General features: G+C 33.6%; 1 protein-coding gene across 2 annotated transcripts; it reads left to right on the forward strand.

Moving 5' to 3' along the window:
- Positions 1 to 7,642: 7,642 nt before the first annotated feature.
- Positions 7,643 to 25,699, forward strand: LOC128229211 (5-hydroxytryptamine receptor 1D-like). Of its 2 annotated transcripts, none has more exons than XM_052940961.1 (2): positions 7,643 to 7,736; positions 24,010 to 25,699. In XM_052940961.1, the coding sequence occupies exon 2, from the start codon at positions 24,026 to 24,028 to the stop codon at positions 25,301 to 25,303; it is 1,278 nt and encodes a 425-aa protein (XP_052796921.1). In that variant the 5' UTR covers positions 7,643 to 7,736; positions 24,010 to 24,025; the 3' UTR covers positions 25,304 to 25,699. The 2 variants fall into 2 exon arrangements, with proteins under 2 accessions (XP_052796921.1, XP_052796920.1); XM_052940960.1 differs by lacking the exon at positions 7,643 to 7,736 and adding an exon at positions 17,592 to 17,657.
- The last annotated feature ends 429 nt before the right edge of the window (positions 25,700 to 26,128 follow it).

The raw sequence follows: 26,128 nt of genomic DNA on the forward strand, positions 1-26,128 counted from the left end.
CCTTTCACAACGATTGCCAAAGCTGATCAACGCATTGTAACATGTTCATTTGGTATTTTGGTCTATTTCGGCGGTGACAGAGCAAACAGATTCAGATTCCATCTGAAAAAGGCAAACATAAAGGAGAACAATAAAAAATACTATTAGTAAAAAATAAATCGTAAAGCTTGCACCATATTCTAAGAATACCTAAATAACCTCGTTTGTGAGCAGAAAACCTTAAACAACGTACCACAGTTAAACTTATATCACTGCTTTGCTTATGGTAAGAGGCATGTTCCCGAGTTATCCGACCCTTCGACCTCTTCGGATGTGCAGTCCAGGAACCTCCGCATCAATGTAAGATCTGATAATATCTGCATTGCTAAATTAAAAAGTAGTATATTTTTTAACACTGTAAGTATATTAGTTTCTCTAACTTCCCCACGTCGAATAACTGAAATTTCTTCATTTTATCATCCGTTTGGTGTACTTAAACACTTTTAGGTTGACCTGCAGTGTAAAACAACATCAAAGTGCATTAAACCGGTTTTGAACTACATTCGCAATCCTTTTTCATGTTTAAGGAATTATTATATAATTCACAATTATTCGGCTGATTATAGTTCATCGAGAGCATTCACATCCAGGAAATGTGTAACTTTGTGTTTTAACTACGCCGGAATATGTTTTTTTAACCCGCACCCTGAAATAATAAAACTCCTTGACACCTCTCGTGCCGGGGCTATACAATTGGTTTTGTCTGAATATTTCTAAAGTTTTCACCGTGAACTCTTTTAAGTAAACGTTATGGTATTTCCGAGACAAATTAATATTATTTCTTAACAACCATAGTAAACAATGGTTGTATTTCCTCCCTTTGATACATATAATAATAACAGCGTCATTAGGCTGTTATTGAACAATGTATTGGTATAATTTCGATGTTTATATAAAAAAAGCCCTAACACATCTTTGTATCCTAACGATAGATTATTGGCTTGATGACGATATTGCATTGAACTGTCTCGAAATAATTGAAATTTAAAACTTCAGAAACTCATAAATTCATGACTGTTTTGACAACATGTCTCATATATATATTTGTTTTAACAATGGCATTTTAATTAAATGGCTATGAATTGTTCATGCATAATGTGGTAAAATGTGGTAAACTAGTGTTTTTTTTTACCTGTATCATGTGAAACACAACTCTCAAATTATTACAGGATAACGATAAGAAATCGAATATGAACTTTAACGCAAATTAAAGTATCATTAAGCTACCAATGTTTATAAAATGTGTTTTGAATTATTTTAAATCCAGATAAATAATTGATGGGCGCGAAATTCATGGATCATGTTTTCTTTCTATTTTTTGCTTTTACTACAGTGAATGGTAAGACAAGAAATAAATCAAGGTATATGATGCAGTGCATAAAAAGGTTATTGTTGTTTTGTACGATTAAATACACGGAGAAAAAGGAGTATGTCTACTCTTCTGTTTATATATTTGTTAATCCATACAAGAAAAGACGAGTTGCTTACCAACATTGATATGTTTGTTTCGCTAGTCGTCCTGTAGTGTGTACACTGGTATTTTCGTTTCGTTACTCATTATGGCCATTCTGTCTTGAGGTCAATAGTGGTAGGTTTGTTTCGCTACTCCTCATTTCTTGGTCAACACTTTTATGTTGGTTTAGCTAGTCGTCTTCTCTTTGTCAAAAAAACGGTATGTTCGTGTCGCTTCTTGTTATGTTTGTAGGTAACACTGGTACGTACTACTGGTAGGTTCAACTCACTACCCATCTTGTAGTTTTAGGTTGTTTGGTATTCATCCTGTTATAGTGTACACGCAGTTATGTTTGTTTCTCTACTCGTCCTATCTTGGCTTATACACTGGTAAGTGTCTTTCTTGGTAGGTTTATTTAGTTTTTCTTTCTATATCGCTGTCTACACTTATATGTTTGTTTTGCTACTAGTTCTGCCTTTGTGTCAACATTTGCATATTTGTTCTACTACTCTTCCTGGTTTGTTGTATAAACTGGTGTGTTTATTTCGCTACTCGTCCTGTATTGTACCGGTATGTTTGTTTCGCTGCTCGTCCCTTCTTAGTGTCTACACTTGTAGAATTGTTTTGCTACTCAATCTGTCTTGATGTCATCTCTTGTATGATTGTTTTAAGTAAATATCTATACGTTTGTTTCGTAACTCTTTCTGTCGTGTAGTCAATAGTGGTAGACTTGTTTCGTATCTCCTTCAATCTTGGTATCAACACATGTATGTTAGTTTCACTAGTCATCCTGTCTTGGTGACTGAACTTGTTGGTGAATTGCGATGCTCATCCTGAATTCGTGTCAAAAATTGGCAGGTGTGGAATTCTACTCATCATCTTGCTGTAAACACATGCAGCTCAATTTACACTGGCATTTTTGCTTTAGTACTTATCCTGTCTTGGTGTCAAGACTGGTATGTTTATTTCGCTCCTTGTCCTATCACAGGTAGTTTCGTTTTTCTACCCTTCTTGTCTTGGTGTCTCCACTGGTATATTTGTTTCTCTTCTAGTCCTATCTAATTATATCAATCCTTGCTCTTTTACTCCTTAATCGTCCTGTAATGGTGTCAACACTGGTAGGTTTTGTTTCGTTCCAGGTACTATCTGGTGTCAACACTAGTATGTTCGTTTCGCTTCTTGACCTATCATGGTGTTTACACTGGTAGTTGCAATACTCCCCCTTTCTTGGTGTTAACACCGTCATGTTTGTTTCGCTTATTATCAATGGTAGTTTGTTTCGCTTCTCGCCCTGTTATGGTGTGTTAAATGATATGTCTGTTTCGCTACTCGTCTTGTCTTGGTTTATACAATTTATGTTTGTTTTGCTACCCGGCCTGTCAAATTGTATACATCGGTAGTTTTTTCGCTTCGTGACTGTATCAGTGTTTACACTGTAATATTAATATTGCCACACGTCCTTTCTATGTGTCAACGCAAGTAGGTTTGTTTCGCTACTCGTCCTGTCTTGGTGTATTCCTGGTATGTTTTCTTTCTCTAATCGTCCTGTCTTGATGTATTCATTAGTATGTTTTATTTCTCTACTCGTCCTGTCTTGATGTCTAAACTGGTTGGTTGGTTTTGATGTTCTTTTTGTATTGGTGTCAACACTCTACTCTCGTCCTTTCTTGGAATCTACACAATTTCTTTTACAATCCTTGATAAACATACCTAGTTTTTTTTATATATACACGGCGGGTAATCATTGGAGCCATAACATTTTGTTTTGTGTTGAAAATGCTCCAACTCGTCTTCCGTTATAGTGCCAATGAGTGGAATATGGATGTAAACAGTGAGTATGGTTTCTTAATTTTCATTTTTAGAGGTTTATGCGAGTAAATTTAAAAAAAATGGAGAATGTAGTTCCACATAGGCATGGCCATGAGTTGTTCTAAATGTAAAGTTTTGAATAACATTTATTATCTGATTGTCTAGAACTTGCATAACTTGCTAGACGTTAGTGTTGACAACGTAAAAATCTGAATTTTCGTGAGAATTGTTCTCATACCTTAGGTTTAAGCAATTTCTTTACATGTGTGTGACTTTTTTATTGACAAAAGGTGGTAAAATAGTCAGAAATAGTCAGATATTCGTGTTAAAGGGTTATACGTAAATGTAAGTAGACCTTGAGCAGTTTCTTACGTTTATGTGATTAAAAAACGTTTGTTCATCATTGGAATTATTAACTTAGAAAGCTTGTTCATATTTTACATGTATTTATGTACATGTTACATATTTTAACATGTTCTTATTTACATGATGTATGTATAAGATTGTACACTTATAATACATGTGCAATTTGATTCCTACGGTGGTGTTTCTGCTGGTTGACAATCAGAAGTCTGTAATTTTTTCAGGCAGGAAAATGACCGAATTTTACAAAGTCAACGACAGGTTATGAATAATTCCAGCCTGCATTAAATACTATGTTGGATCCTTTAGAACGGATTTAACAGACATGTCTGTCCACAAAACAGCCGCTTCTGGTAGAGATGATGTGACTATTTTATATAAAACAAATTTGACTTGATTTTTTGTTTTTATAAACACAGTGTATTGAATAATCAAGTGGCGGGGTTGGTGGTGGTGGTGGTGGTGGTGGTGATAATGAGGATGAGATAAATTGTATTGATAAATTTCATCAGCTGAGCAGCTTTGATAAACATTATAAATGTATATGTATCAGCTTGTTTTTCAAAAATATAGTGGCGAAATATTAATGTTAAACTGTTAGTAATTTATTGTGTATATGTATGCCAGTATTATCATCTATACTTATTAAAAAAAATGTTTTTTGTGTACAACTTTTTTTCCTTCACAGCACTTTTTTTGATGGGTAATGTCCCTGAAGGGGCATTAAAACCAAATCACCATTAACTCAGCATTGATAAGTTATCATCTGTGCACACTATACAAGTACAAACGCATGAGACAAAACATAAAATGTTGAGGAGAGAAATATTATTGTGAAGAAAATATAAGTGTTAGAATACCAATGACAAAATAAAACAGATGGTCAAACATATAGGCATCAAAATACCCACAAAGGCTGTTCACATTATATAATATGATAGTCAAGAACTTTCACTTTGACATTTTTGGAGGGCCGTTTCAGTCCGCTTCGTGTTCTTTTCACGTCACATATTTTAGTTTCAAAGTACCCTCATTTTTTTTTTAAACACTGCATACCTAGTTAATATCATAAGTTTAATGCATTTATTTGAAAGAGTACATTTTATGAATTAGTCCAAGTAAGCTTTATCATTTTTAAAAGAAAAAAGTTCACCAGCTGAAATTTTATTTAACAATTTTTTAATTGAATAAAACTGCTATTATATATTTTCAAACATCGAAAAACTGCTCTGTTCCGAAAAGTCACAAGATCAATGAAAATGATTTTATTTCCATTTCTTTCAATATTGTTTTTGTTTAAACTTTAGTTTCCTGTTAATTGAATCGTATTTTACCAGAAACTATTGTGATTATTTCTTAATCTCTGATAAGGCGGTATTTATTTCAAATATAGACAAAATATTAACTAGTCGCTCTTTGTAGCTCTTGAAGGTCGGGGTTGGGCGTACTGGAACAAAAATAACCTTTTTTAATTCACGGTAAAATTTGGATAAAAGTCCAGTAGTGTACCATGATTATAACTATGTTGATGGTTAAAGCTTTTATAAAAGTGGGTTTTACATGGCTGATACTTTGATAGTTTAGAAGAGCTCTATCGACCATAAACTATCAACCGCCAACTTTTCGAATGGTCAATAATTAATCTATGAAGAGAGTCATATATAAGCCCATACATGTGCATATTAAAAAAGTATTGCGTACCCTTGACCATATTGATTGTGAACGTATGTTACATTTTACATGGCCATTGCAATTTCCTCAAGAGGGTAAGATTTAAGCAATCAGCTGTTTTGTTTAAAGACAATTTCGTTTGGATTATTTCGAGAAACACGTCCCTTTCATAACACGTGCAGTCAACACATCAATATCGTTATTTTTCGTTAATGTGACATTGCCAGCCAGGTTATTAATTATAAGAGAAATCAAAGAGTTGTAAGCGATGAATTTTTTTGGCCTGCTCCGTTCTGTGAGTATAGTCATGCAGTTTCTTCAAAATTAAGATAAACAACTATGGTAGTAGATACGCATGCTCATGAACTCATTTGCAAATACGTTTAAATTTTATTATGCTGATAATCAATTAAATAAAACCCATGGAGAACTAGTCACTTGAAATACTCATTACATACTTGGAATACCCAAATAATTACAAAAGTATTGAGTAATACTCAATTGTATATTAAACCTCATCTGGAACTTTGCACTGCCACGCCACAGTAAATTCTTCTCTTCACTTGAAACATGGGTTGTATTCTACCTACTACTATGATATTCCAGCTTAACCCAATACATCAAATAAAATGCATTGGACATGTTAGTAAGGTTTCTTGCTACATCTTTCAACCAGATCCTTGTTCAAAATTCCTCTGATTGAATCACCCACAATTACGTAGTCCCTACATGTGTTTATGTATCATAATTTTTCCTTAAACCTCACTCATGGACAAAAGGGAGATAATTATATCTGTGGTTTAAGTTAAAAAATGTTTAAACATAAACCCGGTTTAGTGGCAATAGGCAAACGCCAAAGACATAGAACACAAAATCACAACAAGAAACATAGAACAGCACAAAACTCTACAAACAGCACAGTGCATAAATACTATATATATATATATATATATATATATATATATATATATATATATATAATTGGTATGTTTATCAAGAATTGTTAGGTACCGCCTTGGAACGGTCAGTAAAATGTAAATTTACTGGGGGTTTAAACCAGTTTATGTGCACAAACCTCACTCTTATTCCAACAATCCTTGATAAAGATAAAACGCAAAAGGTAAATCTTATCAAAGTATGCATTAACTTGAGGAAGCTTATCAATAAAACAAATAATAATAAAAAACGAAAAGGTAAACCCCAAGTATTTCTGTGTAAGTATATCATAACAATCGCATTCAAAACCTGTCAGGTAAGACGATTCCAGGCTATTTTAATCATCAAAACCTTTCTAATGAATGAATTACAATCACTAAAAATCGGATAATAGCATGAACTGAAATATTATGATTAGATTTAAAACATTTTTATTTTGATATCTTAAACCAAATCAGCATTTATTTGCATCTTCAATAAGATCCTAACAAATCCTAGTTTTTTTAGTTTAATACCCGGGAAATACCAGATTCCTATTTTGTTTCTAGATATCATGCCACGAGTATTCAAAAGTGTATTCACAGATAAACATATTTATTTTGATTGAGTAGGCGCTCATTTTGAAGTTTTTGTTTTCTGCATATATTTCGTTTTGTTATTAGTCGATTTAAAAAAAAATGTGTTCTATGAACTCAATTGCGTAGTTACGCGAGAGCGTTGCTTATTCGCACTTTTGTTTACAGAAACAGGTATTTTCAAAATATTCATTATAGCTTTGCTTTGCCAAGCTACTAATGCAGGACGCAGCTTCGTAACTATAAGAGCATATTAGTAATGTGAATTGGGTTGTTGACTACCAAATTTTTAAATGTTTAAAAACGTCGATCTGCCAATGTTAGTTTCCGATAAACGGTTGTTAAAGTTTGCAGGCCTAAAAGCCTACAGCCTAAAAACTTGTTTTCTTCAGACAAATAGATTCCCAACAAACGAAGCTTAATGTGCTCCCAAGAGTAAGTTGTACGGCCAGTAAGATAACATATTTTTTCTAATAATTCATTTCAAATGATACTAGATACCCCAATAGTGATTTCCCGTGGGTAATGTGCTTTGTTTCCTATGTGGTCGAACTTGGTATAATAATGTTAACGGGTCACTAGTGCAAATTGTGAATATTTATAAATAAGTTGTCGGGAAATACTTTTTTTTAAATGCCAGGGATTTCTACCTAAGTTTGTGTTATTATTTTTAATGAATCTAATCAAAGTGAAAACTGCAATTCATAAAACTTATTTAAGAATTCCAATATCGCCCCCACTTGGACGGGATCTGTTTCATAACAGCATAACTTGCTTCGAAAGCGCCACTCGGTAGCAACAACCGAACGGTAAACAAGGGAAATTATTTCGTGTGAGTGATATGGACAAATAGTTAACTTCCAAAGTAAATTAATTTGTTATACATCTTGGTGAGTACATGGTTTGTGATTTTATGTTCTATGTCTTTGGCGTTTACCCAGTGCCGTTAAACCGGGTTTATGTTTAAACCTTTTGCTACTGAGCTTGTTTCTGTAGCTTTTAACATAAATATTGTAATATTATTAAAAATATTATTAAACGGCATCATCCAACCGACATTCAACATGTCGTATTTATAAAATAAAACATCTGTCAAATTAATGTCGACCATACAAAAGTATTGTTTTTCAATGGGTTTCAAGAGTTACCCAGCAAAGACCAATTTATTAAGATTTAAGGCAGTGTTTTGTTTTAAATTCCGTAATCTATTTCATGATTACCTTGAAGTTGCATCTGAGTTGTTTCTGGTGATGCTTTTATGTACATTCATAAGAAACTGCAAGTGATTTAATGGATACTTTTAAAGGTGCATGCGTGCTCACTGAAGTTTTGATATAGGGAAAATAAAAAATAGTTCAGTTTTGCTATGCTGAATTTCTAACAGTTATAATTGAACTGTTATTGAACAAAAGTAGTATTTTATCCTAAATATGAACGATTTACAATCCAAATAACCAATGAATGAATGACGGAACGAAAAAAATGAATTCAAAATAATTTCTAGTGTTTTATTTGTATTGATGATTGTTAGGCAAATAGTCGTCTTTATAAGAAATAAGCATTATTTATTCGCCTAAATGCTCTTGCTCTTTTAAAAGTATGTTGCCGTTTTATTTTATGGTAAACAAGTGTATACAATTATGTTATTTAATAAGTTATCTTAGCATATGTTGTATATTTCATTAGCGATAAGTATTGCCTTGTCATCGGAATGCATCGAAACAAATTTATATCAGTTGATCACAACTGAAGGCAATGGTTTATTGTTAGGTTCTTTTCTCAAACTGAGTGGAAGAAAATGTGAAGTAATAAAATTCATACCTTGTCGTATTTTAGTCTACATTTTGGCATCGTATTGATTAGATGAATGACGAGAAGTGATTATCTGTTTTCCAAACCGTTGCGTACAGTTTTCACCTATCAGTGTAATTAAATACTGGCAATCTGGCATGCATCTACGGTATAAATCGTTAACGCTCGTTTGATGACTGCTCATCATTAACGGTTTCTTTACACCGGAGCAACGTTTTAAACATTATTTGCAAATTTTGAAAATCTAGATATCGTCATCATGTTCGCATTCAAAAATTTGAAATTGCAGTAACTAATTTAAGGCTATCATCACACCTGCTGTGCATTGAGACAGAAAGATTTACAAACATACCAAGAAAAGCAAGTTCTTGTGCAGCATGTTATATGCGAGGGCGAATTTTAGGCGGTATTTCGGTATCCACGAATATAGCAAACTGGATTCCAATTTTATAAGAAAGTAAACTAAACATAATGACTCAATTAACGAATGAATAGTCAAAATGGCAATGTTTTTGAGGTTTACAGGCATGATAACTTGCGGGAGAGAGCCCCTGAGACCCCGTACCACATTTTAAATATATTTATAGTGTTTGCCTTATGGGAATGGGCATTTTCATTGTTCTTCGACCGTTCAACACTCGACGTCAGTCACGTACTATTTTAAGTAATAAAGTTAAATGTATCACTATAGGAATATCAAATATACCTTAAACGTATTTTTAATTTTGAACAATGAATATGATTTAAAAAGATATTTAAAATTGAAACAAGTCCTTTTTTCACAGTATAAGTGTTTAGAGTAGTATTTCGAAATCAATTCAAACATATCATGATAAATCTGTATATATTTGATATGAAAGCAATATTTGAGAAGAAACAAGCAGCCGATGAGATCGTTCTAACATTCTATAATTGTTATCGTTTGGTATATGTGTATTATTTATTGTCAATCCGAAAAATGCTGATTTTGTGTCGAATGTTTTATAGTTGATTCCGTTTTCTATCGTATTCATTATATTATATTCTTTCTTCTGACGATGTTCGTTTGGCATCCATGATTGTGACATTGACGGGCTCGACATTGTTGGCGTTTCTCAGACCCCCCATCCATTTAATACGTTTAACACATTCAATAAGGTTAATCTCTAATTCTGTTTTCCTTCCGATTTTGTAAAGCTCCTGACATGGTTGTTACTTCCCATTTAGGCTCTTCTCAATTTAAGAGTTGCAATATGCCAAATAAACGGGTTCGAACATATTTTTAAAACTCTAAAACTTCTGACAAGTATGTCCCTTACAATGGCATATACGTGATACGTGAACATCTTATTTAGTCACATAACCACGTCTTTCTTACTCGTTCATGCGACTTATTATATAGTCTCCACAACTTACAATATGACTCACGCGACTTATTTATCTCGTTGCCATAATATGCTGACTCGTTCCGTCGACTGTGTATGTTGTGTTCACAAGTAAGAGATATGAACAAGTCAGTATATCCTCCTGTTATAATCGTACTTACTTCCATCATTAGTTCAATGTCAGGTATTTAAAAAAACAGTAACAATGAAGCCCACGATCATTTTGTCGCACGAAATATACATTTTTCTGTCGTGTTATAATTTCGCTGAAATATATCGAAAAGAAATATTAAAAAGAGTTAAAATGTGTGAACTTTCAAAGGGCGTGCACAACAGATATCACATAGCATCATGCGTTCTACACATTTAGAAGTATTTAAGCGTTCTACAAAATAATCAGAAAGGATTTAACCTTTGGGGAAATGGACATATACGATATTTTGATACTAAATGTTCGTTTGTGCAAATAATTGTATACACCAAAAGCGAAACGAGATATAACATCGCCCATGCATTTAAATTCTTAGATTATGTTCTACCATGACTTTTATGCAAACATATTTTGGAAAAACAATAATAACTTTCAATGATAAAACAAATCTTGTGTTTCGCAGCCGAGCAGCAGTGTTTCTGGCCTGTTTTGTCATAAATTGTTGTTGTTTTTCTAAAAACCATATAAAAACTATTTTAGCCTTGGAGATGCTTCGAAATAAGACCCAGTTTTATAAAACCTTTGAGTTGGTAAACTTCACATTAATAAACAACCATATATTGGGTTACAATTTTCAATTGATAATCATAGTGTAATTAGTGTTATAACATTGAAAAAATCCCCTGTTTCTACGCAACAGCAAACTATGAATTAAGAGCATTTCTGAGACAAAGATTCATAATACTCGCCACATTCAGCCTATTTTCATAATCAATAGTAATATTGAAAAAAGGGAATACATATTAGTGGCATACGGTTTGTCAGATATGTATGCAAAATATGTTATTTGGAAAAAAACAACAAAAAAACATTATATTTTTTTCTTAAAATGAGCGTTATCATTAGCTATCTCTTGTGCTGACGTTTTAGTTACTATATCAATTATAGTACTTTTCGTGTAATGTATTCTTACTTGAAAAGTAACTATACGACTAGTGTTGGCTTTTAATTACGATATCTGCAACAACATATAGGCATTTATTGAAATTCCATCCAGTGTTATCATTTGACTATTGCAGGTTGCTAATTACAATTTCTGCAGCGCCATGTTACCCGTCGACCATGCCTTGTAGAGATTTCGTTCTCAGACCATGATTAAGTGTTGGTAAACTGAGAATTCAATATTTTCGATCTCCACAAGTACATGATTTTGGATATCTTGCCTCGTCCAATTCCATCGAATAAATATGAAAACCTTATCAACCATATCTGTGAATAAATAACGTCTACAGAACTAATAAAGAACTTTGCTATATTGTTTTGTCTTCAAATGGAAACTAATTGTATAAACCAGACACTTGTAAAATAAATTACCATGAATGAATGTATATCATTCCATATACACACCTAGGCTAAATGGAATCGTCGATATGTCGATTGCTTTGAACTATTTTCATTTATGTCTCCGATTTGTTATGATTTTTATGCTAAAATTGTCGGTATTTTCGTTCGGTAGGTCAGGTGCTTACCTGTTGCATTTCATTTTTTTGTGAAGGTCTTTCATTAGTTTAGTCTGCATATATGTGTGGTGAACTGTGGCAATCTGGTACCCGGATGCAAAATTTCTACCGCCTATTCTCTATTGATTAACAAACATATTAAACTGTTAAGAATTGCCAGTGCAGGTGCCTTTAATGCCGCTATATGAATTTCGCCTAGATCAACAACAGATAACAAATGTTTTATTTATGTTATTAATAAATCTTATCACGGTTAAACATCACGGTTTGAGACAATAATATCTGCATGAATTGAATAACCCTGTATTTGCGTTAGTTTATCTTGGATATTTTACAACATAGCTTAAAATATATATTCATGAAATATCACGAACATTGCTGTTATCGTTTTCCCAGGTATACTTAATCCTTTCATTCTAATATAATTGAAATAATTAGTGATACAACTCGCTGTTTCAAAAAATATTCCAAATTGTTATTTAAAAAATATTTGTTATGCATGTATTTACCTGCTAACATAATATTCATTTTCTGAATGTATCCTTCAGCGCAGAAAAATTACGCATTCATCGTTGAGGTATAACGCTTTAATCTGTGCTGGAAGAGAGTGTTTAATGTGTCGCAATCTTCAAGTGGTTTGCGTGATATGTGTTCTTACTGAATGAAAGACATTATAATCATTCTTCGTATGTCCTTATCATGGTTAATGGTGAAAAGATATGTGCAGTTAGTTTGTACAGAACACAGATATAGAATATATGGACATGCTCAAATTCGGTGACAATGAACAAAATCATAATTATAATTTAATTTTCAAAATTGTTCGTCTTAAACACATATTACTTTATATAATGAAGTTTTACCTTTATGTTGTGAAATATATTTTTATAATGTGGTTTTAACGTTATATAATGCAGTTTGAACTTCATAAAATGCGGTTATTGGTTAACCTTTATATAGTGATTTTTTATCATTATATTATAATAATGTTTGATATAATGAAGTCCTGGCTTTATGTTATGAAATCCTTGCTGTATATTATGAGATGATATGCTATTTGATGATGTTTATGCCACACATAGTAATGCTCTGCTTACAATTTCAGAATTTATGCCTGCACATAATGAAGTCTTTGTGCCTATAATTAAACTTGAATGTGTCAGACAGAAAGGCGTTGCATAATAACCACTTACAAGCTTTCTAACAAATGATACCATTAATTCAGTCGGGGCTAAGCTCTACTTAAATAATGAAGTACTGAACATAAAGAAGAGGACAAATTGCTTTTACCAGACGTGTAATTTTCGAGTATGCATAAACATTATAAAAATATGAACTTTTTTGTATCAGCATTCATTTATACAACATCAGATTGTACACAATGTATGTAGTGAAATTTGATTTCAAGAACAAATGAGCCCCTTATAAAAGTTACTGTGACTCGAATCGCCATCGAAAACTAGAGATAAAACCACTATGAAAAAGTCAACATGATAACGTGTACTCGTTTGTCTCTTTTTGCGCAGAAAGGTACCATGTCATGATGTCGGACCTCATTTGTTGAGTATGTTAACAATACAGCTTAAGTGCAAAAACAGCTTACAATAATATATTACTGCAAAATTTGATGTGAATCGTTGTTATGACAATATTTGCTAGACAATTGAATCAACCTTCCTGAAATTTCTGGCTATTTCTTAATTGTAGGAAGAACAAGATTTTTAGCGGTCTCTAAAAGATTTTTAACAATAGTAGTAATTGTAGTCATAAGTTTCCTGTATGATCTGATTTACATCGGATGTTATGTGACCACTTAATTATATAAACGGTTGAAGTAATACCACTGGATGAACGTATTAGTAATCAATTGAACCCATTAGGAGAAGCTCTACATAAATAGGGGGCGCTGGAAATTCCGACTCCTTGGCCAAAAAGAACCTGTTCTCACTTTTTAAAATACGGAATAATATTACACATTTGTACTATTACTTCATCATGACCATTTTCTTGGATAGGTCATGGAACTGGTTGCTGTCGGCATCACCGGTCCGAATATCCTCATCTATTGATGATTCGATCCTTAGGCCTGAAGAAAAATGCGCAAATCAAAACTTGCACTATATTGCTAAAAATGAAAAATAAATACTGACCTGCAATCAAAAATTCAGTTTTTCCCCGACTAAGTATCGGCAACCGACCGGGCTGAGAAAGCTTGTTACAAAATACACGAAACCTCGGCATTCTACAAAAGCAAAGGCAAAAATGGCGCGTTTCTCCACACTGGTCCCATTAATGTACAATTACTCTTTTTTCGATATTCTGAATATATTTACATTTCAATGCAGGTTGGGGATAAACCAGCATATTCCATTAGCCCAACTTTGTGAAAACGGGTCAACACCCACGTGCCCGGGTTGTAGTACTTTAAATTAAAGCATGGGCATGTCGTATTATAGTTTGTAGCTAATTTATCGCAAGTGTGTGATCCCAACGTTCCCTCAAGCGACCTGAACATCGAATCACGTATAAACCAATCATCACTGTCACTATTTTTACTCAATATGTATGCTTAAAATGTTACCGCGTGGAACCTATTTGGGCCTAACATCAATTTAATTTTTATAAAGAAAGAAATTTCATGCAGATATGGCTTTTTACTTCCATGTCAAATAATCTGTAGAACATTTGTGTTGTCTGTGTTTACTTTAACTGTACTGCCTATTAGTATTTTAGAGGCGCTGCATAAGACATGATGTACAGCCTCTAGCGCATGCCAGTTAGACCGCAAAAGAGCTTTTTGTATTGACCAAGAATCTAAAGCCGTATGGTCCTCGTAGCCTTCCAGATAGCCGCCATACCCGATAGAACTGGTATTGCAGTAAACATGAAAATTATCAAGAACGTAACTATTCTACTGCTAAACTAGCAACATTGACATGTTTTACTGTTCATTCAAGAACAAAAGCTCGTCCATAGCTTTACTCGTCACTATGACTGGAGCGTTCCAGCTCACTCTGTACAAAATACGTTCATGTAAAGACCTTGTTCGAAGTCTAACCACGTTGCTCTCAGCGCTTTTCGTACATAAAATCTGTCATACAAAACTAGCCAATTTACGAGCAGGAATTAATACGTCTCCAGCGATAACCAGAGTAAATATAATACTATTCAACAAAGCTGAAGCGTTTCCATGCCTTTTTTCAGTGTCCTTTATCCACATTTCACCATATTCCAGTGATAGCCAAGCCAGACAGGTGACTGGCAGTGAGATATTTTTCTTCGGCAATTAAACACCTGAAGTTTAACATATCATTTCGTATGAAATCCCTGGCCGCCAAGGCTCTGCCAAATTCTTAGTCGCCACCAAGTCCGTCATCCAAAAATAATGATAATCGTATAACCTTTACGTCACCATTTCCTAACGGCTCATTAAAATTTAGAAAACAATACCCATTTTAGTAAGTCCAAAAGTCAGTACGCTTTAGACAAATTACTTCTTTCTTTGAAAACACAAAGAATATCAAAATTATGTTGGGTCCACGAAATATTTGTATGTGATGATTTTAAATGAAATCTGAAAATAAAATCCCCTTGTTTAAGCATTTTTTTTCATCTTCCTGAGTCTCAAAACAAAATTTGAATTTAAACGATTGCTGATTTATGTGTCTACTGTCTAACAAGAAATGAGCCTTACCATGTTTGCCGTACGCTACCGTAAGCGGGCTCACCATATATAAGGCCTCTGTCATTAATACAACCTTGAGCTAAAAGCTAACTTATTTCATCGGAAACCAAACTAACGTTATCTCTGCCAGACTTGTTATTATTTATCTGGAATATCCCTGAAGTGAATCTTATTCCCGTGCTGATCTACATCAAACACAGGCTCATTTGTTCCTGTCTGATTCAATGTGCATAACAGGACTATGATCTGCCAAGTGGTGTATTAATGTAATTACTTTTTTATTTACAATTGCTTATTTTTTTCCTTTTAGATTTGTATGCTCTTAAAAGCTTTCTATAGCTGCCTTATTTGAATTTGTGCTTTCGCCAATAGCACTGAACGAACTGTTACTTATCTGTCTGGTATCATCCGACACAACTAAATGCAACGTGCCAGGTCAGGTTCCGAAGTGGTCACATCGTCGATGGCCGGTCATGCCGCACTGAAAACAAACGCCTGACAGCATTTGTTCAATGAAAGTGACTTTGTCAAAGACGAATGGGGAATCGTAGAATACGTGGTGAAACGCTTTGACCGAACCCGACTCTCCTCTCGGATCTTCCGGTCGGCAGTAAGGTGCGCCTTGTAGATCTTCTTCTCGTCGTCAAAATCCTTCGTCAGAGTGTGTTTCTCGTATTCTTGTAGAACTTTCTATCCGTATTCAAAACAGTCCGCTTATCTAACGTATTGTTTGCCTATGTTTAGCAAGTCAATACATTCCACAATATTAACACGTGCTTTCGTAACACCCTCTTCCGGTTGAGCTATGGTAACATCCTGGATGTTGGAGTCCGCTTGTTGGCGTTAAACGAACACGTGCGCGTTTGTTTTAAACTGGGTTTCATTTCCTTTCTTCTTGAAAACATAATTTCCGGTCGTTGACAATGAAATTGACAAGATAAATAATTTTGTTTCGAGTTAAAAAGGTGTTCAAAAGCACGTTTTCCCCGCTTTCAGAAGCCATACCGGCAGAACAAATGGGTTATAAATTTGATGTGAATTTGAAAAAGTCGCCCGTTAGAATGACCCTTGACCTGTTTAATTAACCAATGCTTGTACCGCATAAGATAATCATTTCTTCGCTATTTTATGAAACGCTCGAAAAAACAAATAATGCCTGCATACAGTGTGCATTATACTATTGTTGACTAGTTTTACGCAATAGTGTATACTTCTAACATTTCTTTGTAAATAAAGAGTATCTTAATCAAGCTCCTCATAAACATTCGTTGTGCATGTATAATTTTTAATGCTTTTTATTTTTTTATAGAATCATGTGTGGAAAACATATGTACCTACCTCAATTTAATAATCTCAATATGCTCCAATAAGTCGCCCCCTTAGTACAATAAGGTGTCAAGTGACTTTACTATGTATTCGAGATAATCAAATTTAAAGGTTTATCTTAAAAATGAGTATATTGCAACACAATAGTTCATGGTTGTAAACATTGTATATTTTACATACCAAAAAGTGTGACATGACTCACCTCATTATTTATTTTATTGTGTTAATAACTTTTGTGTTATGGTACATCTGGTTATGGTATTCAACTATTACTTAATATTATACTGTATGCTGTCAAACGCATCTATTAAATTATACAGGAAAAAGGTACCAAACGACATTACGTATTTTTATAATTCAAGCATTTACTTAATTTCTGTATGCTTAAAGGGGCCATATGACATATGAAAATCTATGGCAAGCATGCAATACAATGAGATCACTGAGAATGAGAGGTTATTATTACACCTCTAGGAACAAGTTTTAATAAGGTTTACCTGAATATAATTACAGGAAAACATTTAAAACAAATAAAACTCATTTAGAGAAATAAAGTCACGTTTTGAAAATGAAAATTACTTAAGTTAATTCAACATTATATTGATCACTATCATTGGTACGGTTTTACGCGAGAGTGTGTTCTTGTGTTGTGGGGGAAACCGAAATACCCGGAGGAAACCCACTTGTCCGGCTTGGTGACTTTAAACTAAACTTACAATCGAGCTAAAAATAATATTAACTAAATACAGTCTGAACGCATCAATCGAAACACAGAGTTTTATTTTTATAAATTTGTCGGCTGATATAAAAAGCCATATAAACATATTCCAATATCACAACACCAGGATCTGCTAACTTGCTCCGAGAGCGCCAGTCATTTATAACAACCTAACAGTTAACACGGATATTATTGTGCGTCAGATGAGACATTATGTAATAGTCAACATTCCAAGGTATTTAGATTTGTTTTCATTCATAATAACATTTAATAATACTTGAGCCGAATTGAACGCGGAATATATATATATATATATATATATATATATATAATGTTATGCAATGGACCTTATATCTTATATTGATATCATCTATTCAGTACTTTTCATTAGTTTTGCAGCTCATTCTATTAAGAGTTGCATTTTATGCAATGTCTCTATCACTCTTTTTATTAATGACATTCATTTGTATTACACTCTTTTTATAGTAGTCTTTGATATTGCAACCTTCTGATACTGGAAATTGATTTACGTTAAAAAAATCCCATTACTCAATATCATTTTTTGTAGCATCCCTCTGTATGTACATTATTCGTTCTCATTATCAAGGTAAGGAGATTTTTGATATAAGTGACTTGTGCTTTATAATCTCTTTTAGCACTATCCTATGTTTCTTTTCGGCAGTGAGATTGCAAGAAGTTGGAATATGAATTTGCTAAGGCAGTATAAATGGAGCATCTGTGCTGATCTTTATAGATGAAATCATATTTTATATTAAAAAACAACATCATTTTTAATGTTTAAAGTGTTGAAAGTATCAAACTGTCATTTTGAAAATATTTGTATTTTTGCTGAAAAGTAATGTCTTGAATTAATGTTGATTTCTTTATATTCTAGATATCGTAGCCCTCTAAAGGATTTTTTTCTCGCATATTTCTGTTTCTTGGTGTTATTGTTTGTATGGCTTCAAGAGTACTGCGAATCTGAAAAAAATAGCATTTCTAAGAGAGAAGCTGATTTATACTTTATTTTATCCATTTCCAAACTATCATTTCGTTTAAATCGATGATATAATAATATTATTAACGAACTCATAATGTGATTTTCCGATTTCAACATGTTTACTATACGGGTCTCACCATAAAACTTTGTGTGAAACAAATTAAAAATGTAAATATTCACATACATCACCGAGCAAAATGTCAAGGACCTTAACAATCTATAATTATAAATACAAAATATACTGACAGTGCATACAACCTCTGGACGCCTGTAACTGCTTTGAAAGGTGAAAAAGGAGCGTCTGATTTATGAATCATCATGTTTATATATTTGCAATGTTAATCACAAAACGCATTAACCGATTTGCCAATAACCTTTCACTCGTTTGTAAAACGATATATTTTTTCAATATAAAGTCAAGGGCAAACTTATTATTTCAGACCCAGCATATCAATACGAAATACATTTCGTACTACAATGTAATCTACTGAAACAAGCCGAGCAGCGAGGCACTTACTGTGATGTTAACTAAGAATAGTGACTGTATCGACATTTTTGTAACTAAACAAAACATAAGTAACCTAGGAAGCATAAAAGCATGCATGAAATCTAAAACGTTCAGGAATGTTATATGTTTTGACTTTTAAATGACTTTCACCTTTGATGTCGGCAGTTTGATAGATAGCTTTACATACGTAGATTACAAACTACAAATATTTAAGACAATATTTGTGTGCACTAAATAATTACAATAAATGTGCTAATACTAGTCATGGGTTATTAAAATTTCGACAAACTTGGCTGCTGTCTTAAAAACCATGTTAACCACATGATGCCAACTGGTCTCCTTTGCCAAAAAGAATCACAGACATGCAATCACATTAATTTGAAAAGAATTGCTCTCGACAAAAAAAATCCAAATAAACCTCTATAGATAGTATTATAAGAGGCAAAATAAATACGTAGTCTTGTAGGGGCAAAGGCAAGTTTTAGAAAACTGTGTGACTTTATTGTATGCCTCGTGACTCAGAGGTCTTGGAAGCTTTTTGTTTGGTTGTATGTGATTTGAACTAGTATTTTCAATTCCTTTTCCGAGATCTCGATTGATGGCCTACCTAGGAGTTGGCTAACAAATATCTAGAACTGAAATATCGATAGTCTGTTAGATATAGAATACTATATTACCGGCGAAATGTGACAGAAACAAAAATGTAAAAAAACTCGGCACTTTTGTTTTCCAATCAGTTATGATTACTAAACGTTTCAGCAGGTACTTATCTAAAGAAATTATAAACGATTATGCAGTCTGTTTTTTTTTTTAATTCTATGATTGCAGTAGAAGTGCAATTCTTATGGCGCAGCTTCATTGCATAAAACCATTATTAGATATTTATATAAAGATTTTCATTCATGTCTTGGCAGACATGCTTTTTTGATAGATGGATGATATTAAAAATCTACATATAGCTATCACCAGAGCATGGGGACGGGTTACAGGGCAGTCGGTCGAAGTCTCTCATTCACTCACATAAGGCAGATCATAGACACACAAGTTTGTTTTGGTATTCACACATTTTGAAGGAAAAAAAACTTACACAAGAAAGAAGGATAGACAAATACGTTTTCTCAAATTTTCGTTTGCGCATCGCACTTTTAGAATTTAAATGATACAACTGAGACCCTTATACGCTCGTTCTGAATAAAGACCAGAACAACCACGGGTGATGAACGCCACAAGCTAAATTTTGTTACAATTGGGAGTTAGCGTGGTACTTTTGTATCGAAATACAAATGCACGAAAGGTGAATCTGTATGATCCTACCCAAGTCAGGGGGCGTACATCTAAGCTGTAAACTCGAAAGAATTAAAGATGCAAGCCTAGAAGCAGATCAAGTTGAAAAGCATTGATACCATTAAATTAAGTAACATATATACCCGCATTAGTGTTTGCACCTAACAGCGCTACATTTTTTAAATGTATTTTAAGTTTCTACTTATTTGTTACTATCACTATAAATGTGTTAACATTATTTTTTTTTTGGTTCAAAAGCAAACAACCCCTTGCGTTCAGAGTGATTACTGCTGCATTTACTGTATTTTAATTATGTTGAAATTGCTGTTGTTTTAGAATCGAACAACCCCTTACGTTGTTTGATTGATACGCTCATTATCATTATAAATATGTTAAAATTGTTATTAATTTTGGACTTAAAAAAAACTTGCGTTCTTTATGAGTGATAACTGTTGTTTAATTGTCAATATAAAAGAAATTGATACTGCTTTTGGCTAAAAGCATACAATCCCTTGCTTGTTTGAAGAGTTATTACCTAACAGCGAACAAGCATGCTAAGAGAAAATATGTCGTGTCTAATTCTGAATAATACTAATCATATACATTTTTTTATTATTTAACATTATTATTTACATGTTACAATTTGAATTGGACTACGAGTAAAGAGAGTTAGCGCAACGTTAACAGAAGTGGTCGCTAGTCTACACAATACTTGGGTACACCGTAGATGCGTTCGGTAGTCTGTATATCGACACAATACTTAGGGGCAACGCTTAAAGATGCATTCGATAGCCGGCATATGCACACTGGTACAACGTTAATATATGTGTTTGATAGCCTCGAGATCGTTTATTATTATGTGCGTCCGAAAGTGAACCGATGCACGCACTACTTTCGTGCACCAGTAGTAAATGCATTTGAAAGGCAACAGAACCACATACTACTTGGGTGTATAGAATCACGTATGATTTTTGCCAAAATATTGATTGCGTACATATGTTACAAAAACATAACTTACACGCAATTATGATGTCTGAACTGAAAGTCATTAGAGCAATAGGAAAATTATTAGCCTTCTTGGAATTTTTAACTAGAGCGGAAAATAACTAATTTACTCTGTTTATCATTGTATGTTTGTTCTTGTTTTTCAATTCATCTGTTCACAAGCTAAAATCAACGTGGAGGCAAACACGTAATTGTCAATTGTTGAATTAGTTATACGTTGGCATCGTTTAGAAGGAAGTTAGTACTTCCGAATTCTTTATCTTTTATTTGAGTTCTCTTAATCTTAAGCTTACAAATACCCAATTGTAAAAATAACGGCTATATAATTCATTAATAACAACAAGGTAGCCTTTATCGCATTCCAAGTATGATACAAGAGTTTTATTGATCATTTAATACTTTTTTTAGTCTTTTTACCTCTCTAAGCCTTTGTAAAAGGTTTATTACATCAAAACGAACATTTTGGCCTGAAGAGGCTTAATATCATAGGTTGTAATTGAAAAGCTTTAACATGTATCTTATTAACATGCCTTATGTCTTGATCAGCAGTCGAATATGTGCTGAATATGAAATTCATCGAACACAAAACGAAATGTTTGCATATATTTCATAACTTCATATATGTCCTGCAGCCGTCGGCGTTGTTCTATAATATTAGGGTTCAATGTCTCTGACTATAAAAATAGAAAATTGATTTTCTCAATGACTTAAGTTATGCGGCAAGTTTGTGGTGTCAATGTCAAGGATTTATTACATAAACTAAAAAAAAGGTTGTAACTGAAATAAAGTAAGGATTAACGTATAGTGACCATAAAGACGTACCTTGGGAATCTGAGTGTGTGCAATCAAAGTCAATGGCGGTTGTTGCATAACACAGAAAAATATTCCGTTTAATAGCTAAAGTATTATCGTATAGTGATGCAATATGACAAAAGCAACCGCATGTCGTAACGTACCTCGTAATCGCATTTGGAGTCGGGTGGATTAAGGTTATGGTTGCTGTACTAGAAATAGACAGCTGATTTTCTCTAAATAACTCTAATAAAGAATAATATCGAGTGCTAAAACTCGGCATGTAGCAAGCTCTTGTGAAGACATATCTGGTGTTTTAATTTTAGTCAATGTCGTTGCAACTAAATCTATGTCCGCTCTTTTTGCATTTTGGTCAAATCACGGTGATCGTTTCTAAATATTTTTTTATCTCAAGAACTTCAGTTAAAAATGACAAATTTTTATTATCTAAAGTTCAGATATTTTACTTTTATCCATGCTTACTAGTTTATGCTCACAGTTGACAGTAGTATGTGAGGTTTATATGTGTGTGGCTATAGTATATTGTCGTTAAGGCACTTGCCTTGTGCCCCTAAATAGTGTATTTTTTTTATTTATTTTTGACTCCTGGGCTAGTACCTGTATTTGTCATTTTATTATTAGTGTCGTAGACAAATCAGACATGTTAACGAAAAGTGAAAAAATGATGTTTGACAACATGTTAACTATGCAATTAGTAATCATTCGAAATATATTTTGCATTTATAATTCGCTTTGAACTCTAATATGACTATGATTAATTGAATTAATCAGGGTGATATTTATTAAATGTATTGAGATAAAGTGATTCAGCTCAGTTTTGAAATTTATATCTGACACTTATTGACCTACTATCTGAAGTGTGAAAAATCCATTTTATAGAAACAACAATAACTTATTTATAATTTATGATAATCAAAACCTTTCAATTAAATATTGAGAAAATATCAGTACAAACCCGCACCTGCAGACAACAATGTGTGGACGTCATTTTAGTGAAATAATTTCTCATTTCAGCAACAGTCATTTTCGTCGCTAACATGCATTCGGCAGGAGAGATTCATTTAAAGAACAAAATACATCCGAAATATAGACATGACATTGTATGATATGTTTGTTGTTGATGAATGTTTAGTGAGCCTCACAGAAATCGGTTAAACCGTTTTTCACTGGTAAATACCCGATATATAGGGACAGGTTGGACAACTGCTAGATCACGTTCCCAAATGGATAAAACACGCTTTAATAGTAATAACGGTTAGTTTGGCTCGCTTCACGTCATTGTCCCACTGAAACGCTGATCTACTACGGTAGTTTGAGAAGTTGCTACTCACACATACCAATTAGCTACCAAACCCCCGCTATTATGTATATCTATTAAATAACTGTCCCGTTTTCATTCTAGATCGTAAATTTGATTAAAAAAGAAAAAAATGTCAATATGTTATATAATTATATTGCATTGTTAGAGGGAACGCCACTTTAAACATAAAGTAGTCTGCGCAGTTAATGCTTTTCAGTACTGTATATATCGACTCTAAGAAATGTAAAAGCTATAAGTCGTGAATTTTCAGGGTCCTCAATTAAATGCTATTGTGTTGTTGTTCCTTCAACCATGTATATGGACGACGTATATGGACGAGTTCAATTACTGTTAACGAATTCAAGAAATGTGACAATTTCTTGTCATATGGAAATTCTAGCAAAATGTATGACTGATAATCAATATGATACCTCAGTAATACGATGCCTTAGTATTGTACATCAAAGAAACTGACAAATTATTCCGAGGTATTTACAAAGAAATCTTGCCAATAAAAGTACACGAATATTTAAAACTCTTAACTTCTAAAAATTGCTATAACTTCGCCGGTAAACAATTTCATATAATCTGATTTCAAAACATTTGTTTTCCGCGCTGTTATGTCATTATGATGTACATGTATTTGAGTTTATTATAACCCTATATTATTTTTTCAGGCGTTTCTTCAGAACGATGAACATGTCGATTAATGGCCCCAATCTACCGGTAACTATAATGGGTAACGGACCGCACTACGTAACATACCTTCTCAACGAGTCTTTAAGCAACACTGCCGGTTGGAATTCTTCCCAAAATGAAAACAACACTGACGACTATAACAACCAAACGCTAGACTACAACATGAACAATATTTACTACGATCAGAAAATGCATGAATCATTTTTGAGCAATATCCATAGACATTCTGCCACTTTTATAGGTGTTCTTGCATGTTGGACATGCTTTATCAACATAATGTTAATATGTGCGTGCTTAGCAAGCCAAAGAACGAAGTCAGACTCCTTCTATTTGCAAGTAATAAACTTTTCTGTCACAAACATAATTATAAGTGTTTTCGTCCTGCCACTAACAGTCTACTACATTCTTCACGTCTGGGAACTAGGTCAGCCACTATGTAAAGTTTGGGTTATTGCAGACATTCTTTTGCCATTTGTTGCTTTCTTAATATTGTTAATCATCAATTGTGATAGACTCCTCCACGCTTCCCATCCCACACTTTACTCGTGGCTGTTCAAGGAATCATTGACCAAAGGTATAATTTGCACTCCATGGGTTATCGGTCTTGTTATAGTTGTTCCTATCTGGACGTCGGGTACAATTCCGTTCGATGAAATGACAAATCAGTGCGTCGTCATAGTGGCAATCGAAGCTGCAATTGTGTGCCCAGTGCTGACATATTTTGTCCCTCTCGCAATTCTAGGTTTTTTAACATTCAGAATGTTGCTATTGAGATTACAGTATGCGTCGCTCCCGGCTAATGTATTCGAAACGGACAGAAACACAATACACAATAACCACTTTGAATTAGAGGAATCAACCACGACACCCTTGCACAAACCAGGAGACACGGATACCCAAAGTTCTAACCAAGTGCAAAAGAGAATCGATCGACAGGATGCTAACAACAGCAGTGATGCAAGAGTAGGGGCAGCATCAAAACTTAAATCCTCTAAAATCGTGGCGGTGTGCTTGGTAAACGTGGTGAACACCGTGTTATGGTTCCCCTTCCAGATCCTCAGTCTGCTTCTGTCGGTATGCCATTTTCAGTCTTGTATTCCATCTTTTGCGCTGAATCAGGTCTTCACGCTCATGGGCGCTGCCAGCGCCGGGGTCGTTCCACTCTTCTGGTTCTTTGATACTGAACTGAGGAAGAACATTGTCAAACTATGTTCAAGAAAGCAAAATATGAATCTGCAGGGAAGCGTTCACAGCGACAAAACGTGTATTTAATAAGGCAATTGTCAAATGTAAGAATTGTTGTTTTGATTTTCTCTTTTCTCTTTAAATTATCATTGTATTGTATCAATACAAAGATTCTTACAATTGTTGAGCAGGACTGGCGTTGTATCATGACCTTGTGTTACATGAATGAGACTATTTGTAGGCAATAAAAATATAAATACGCTGTTAATAATTCATACAACATGACCGATCTCTGTAAGGAATAAGAACATGGTAAACTGATAAAATTTGAGTTTAGCTGAGGGATCGTTTTGTATTAATGAAAATATCCCTATAGAAATACAAGAGGTTTTGCGTTTGTGATTCGAAAGGTTGCATTCGACTCGAGTGTGTTTTATAAATATTCGCATTTCAAGAGGCGGTAGCGCTGGAATATTTCGCCAATGATTGAACCATTTATGTCGAACAATGGTTATTGCCTTTGTTGTAGTTGTAATGATATTTTTAATTAAATAATAGCTGTAGCGATAGGAGTTTGTTTCTGTATACTGTAACCTAACCAAAATCTGTACGTATGCTGTTTGTCTTGTTATCCACATTATTTAAATACTTGATACAATTGAAACTACAGGAACAAGCCAAGCAGCCAAACACATCCTAGTGTTGTTTACACGATGGAGAATCGAAACATAGTATTCACGAACGTAATGGGCAGGTGCGAGAGGAATTCGAGTAGGGAAGCGTATCATTTGAAAAGATGGTTTTAATGATATCAACAAATATGCTGTACATGGAATGCTCATTATTAATACCTTTGTAGGTTTCGTTTCTATTTTTCATGTCATAAATTCATGAAAGTCGAATAGGTGTCAT

The sequence above is a fragment of the Mya arenaria genome, chromosome 3 (genome assembly GCF_026914265.1).
Source record: "Mya arenaria isolate MELC-2E11 chromosome 3, ASM2691426v1".
NCBI lineage: Eukaryota > Metazoa > Mollusca > Bivalvia > Myida > Myidae > Mya > Mya arenaria.

Bases quoted from the DNA above. Each gene is read 5' to 3' on its own strand.
- LOC128229211 (XM_052940960.1), top strand. From the start codon at position 17,626: ATGAGACATTATGTAATAGTCAACATTCCAAG. The intron at 17,658-24,009 runs GTATTTAGATTT...TTATTTTTTCAG, and splicing joins GTAATAGTCAACATTCCAAG to GCGTTTCTTCAGAACGATGA.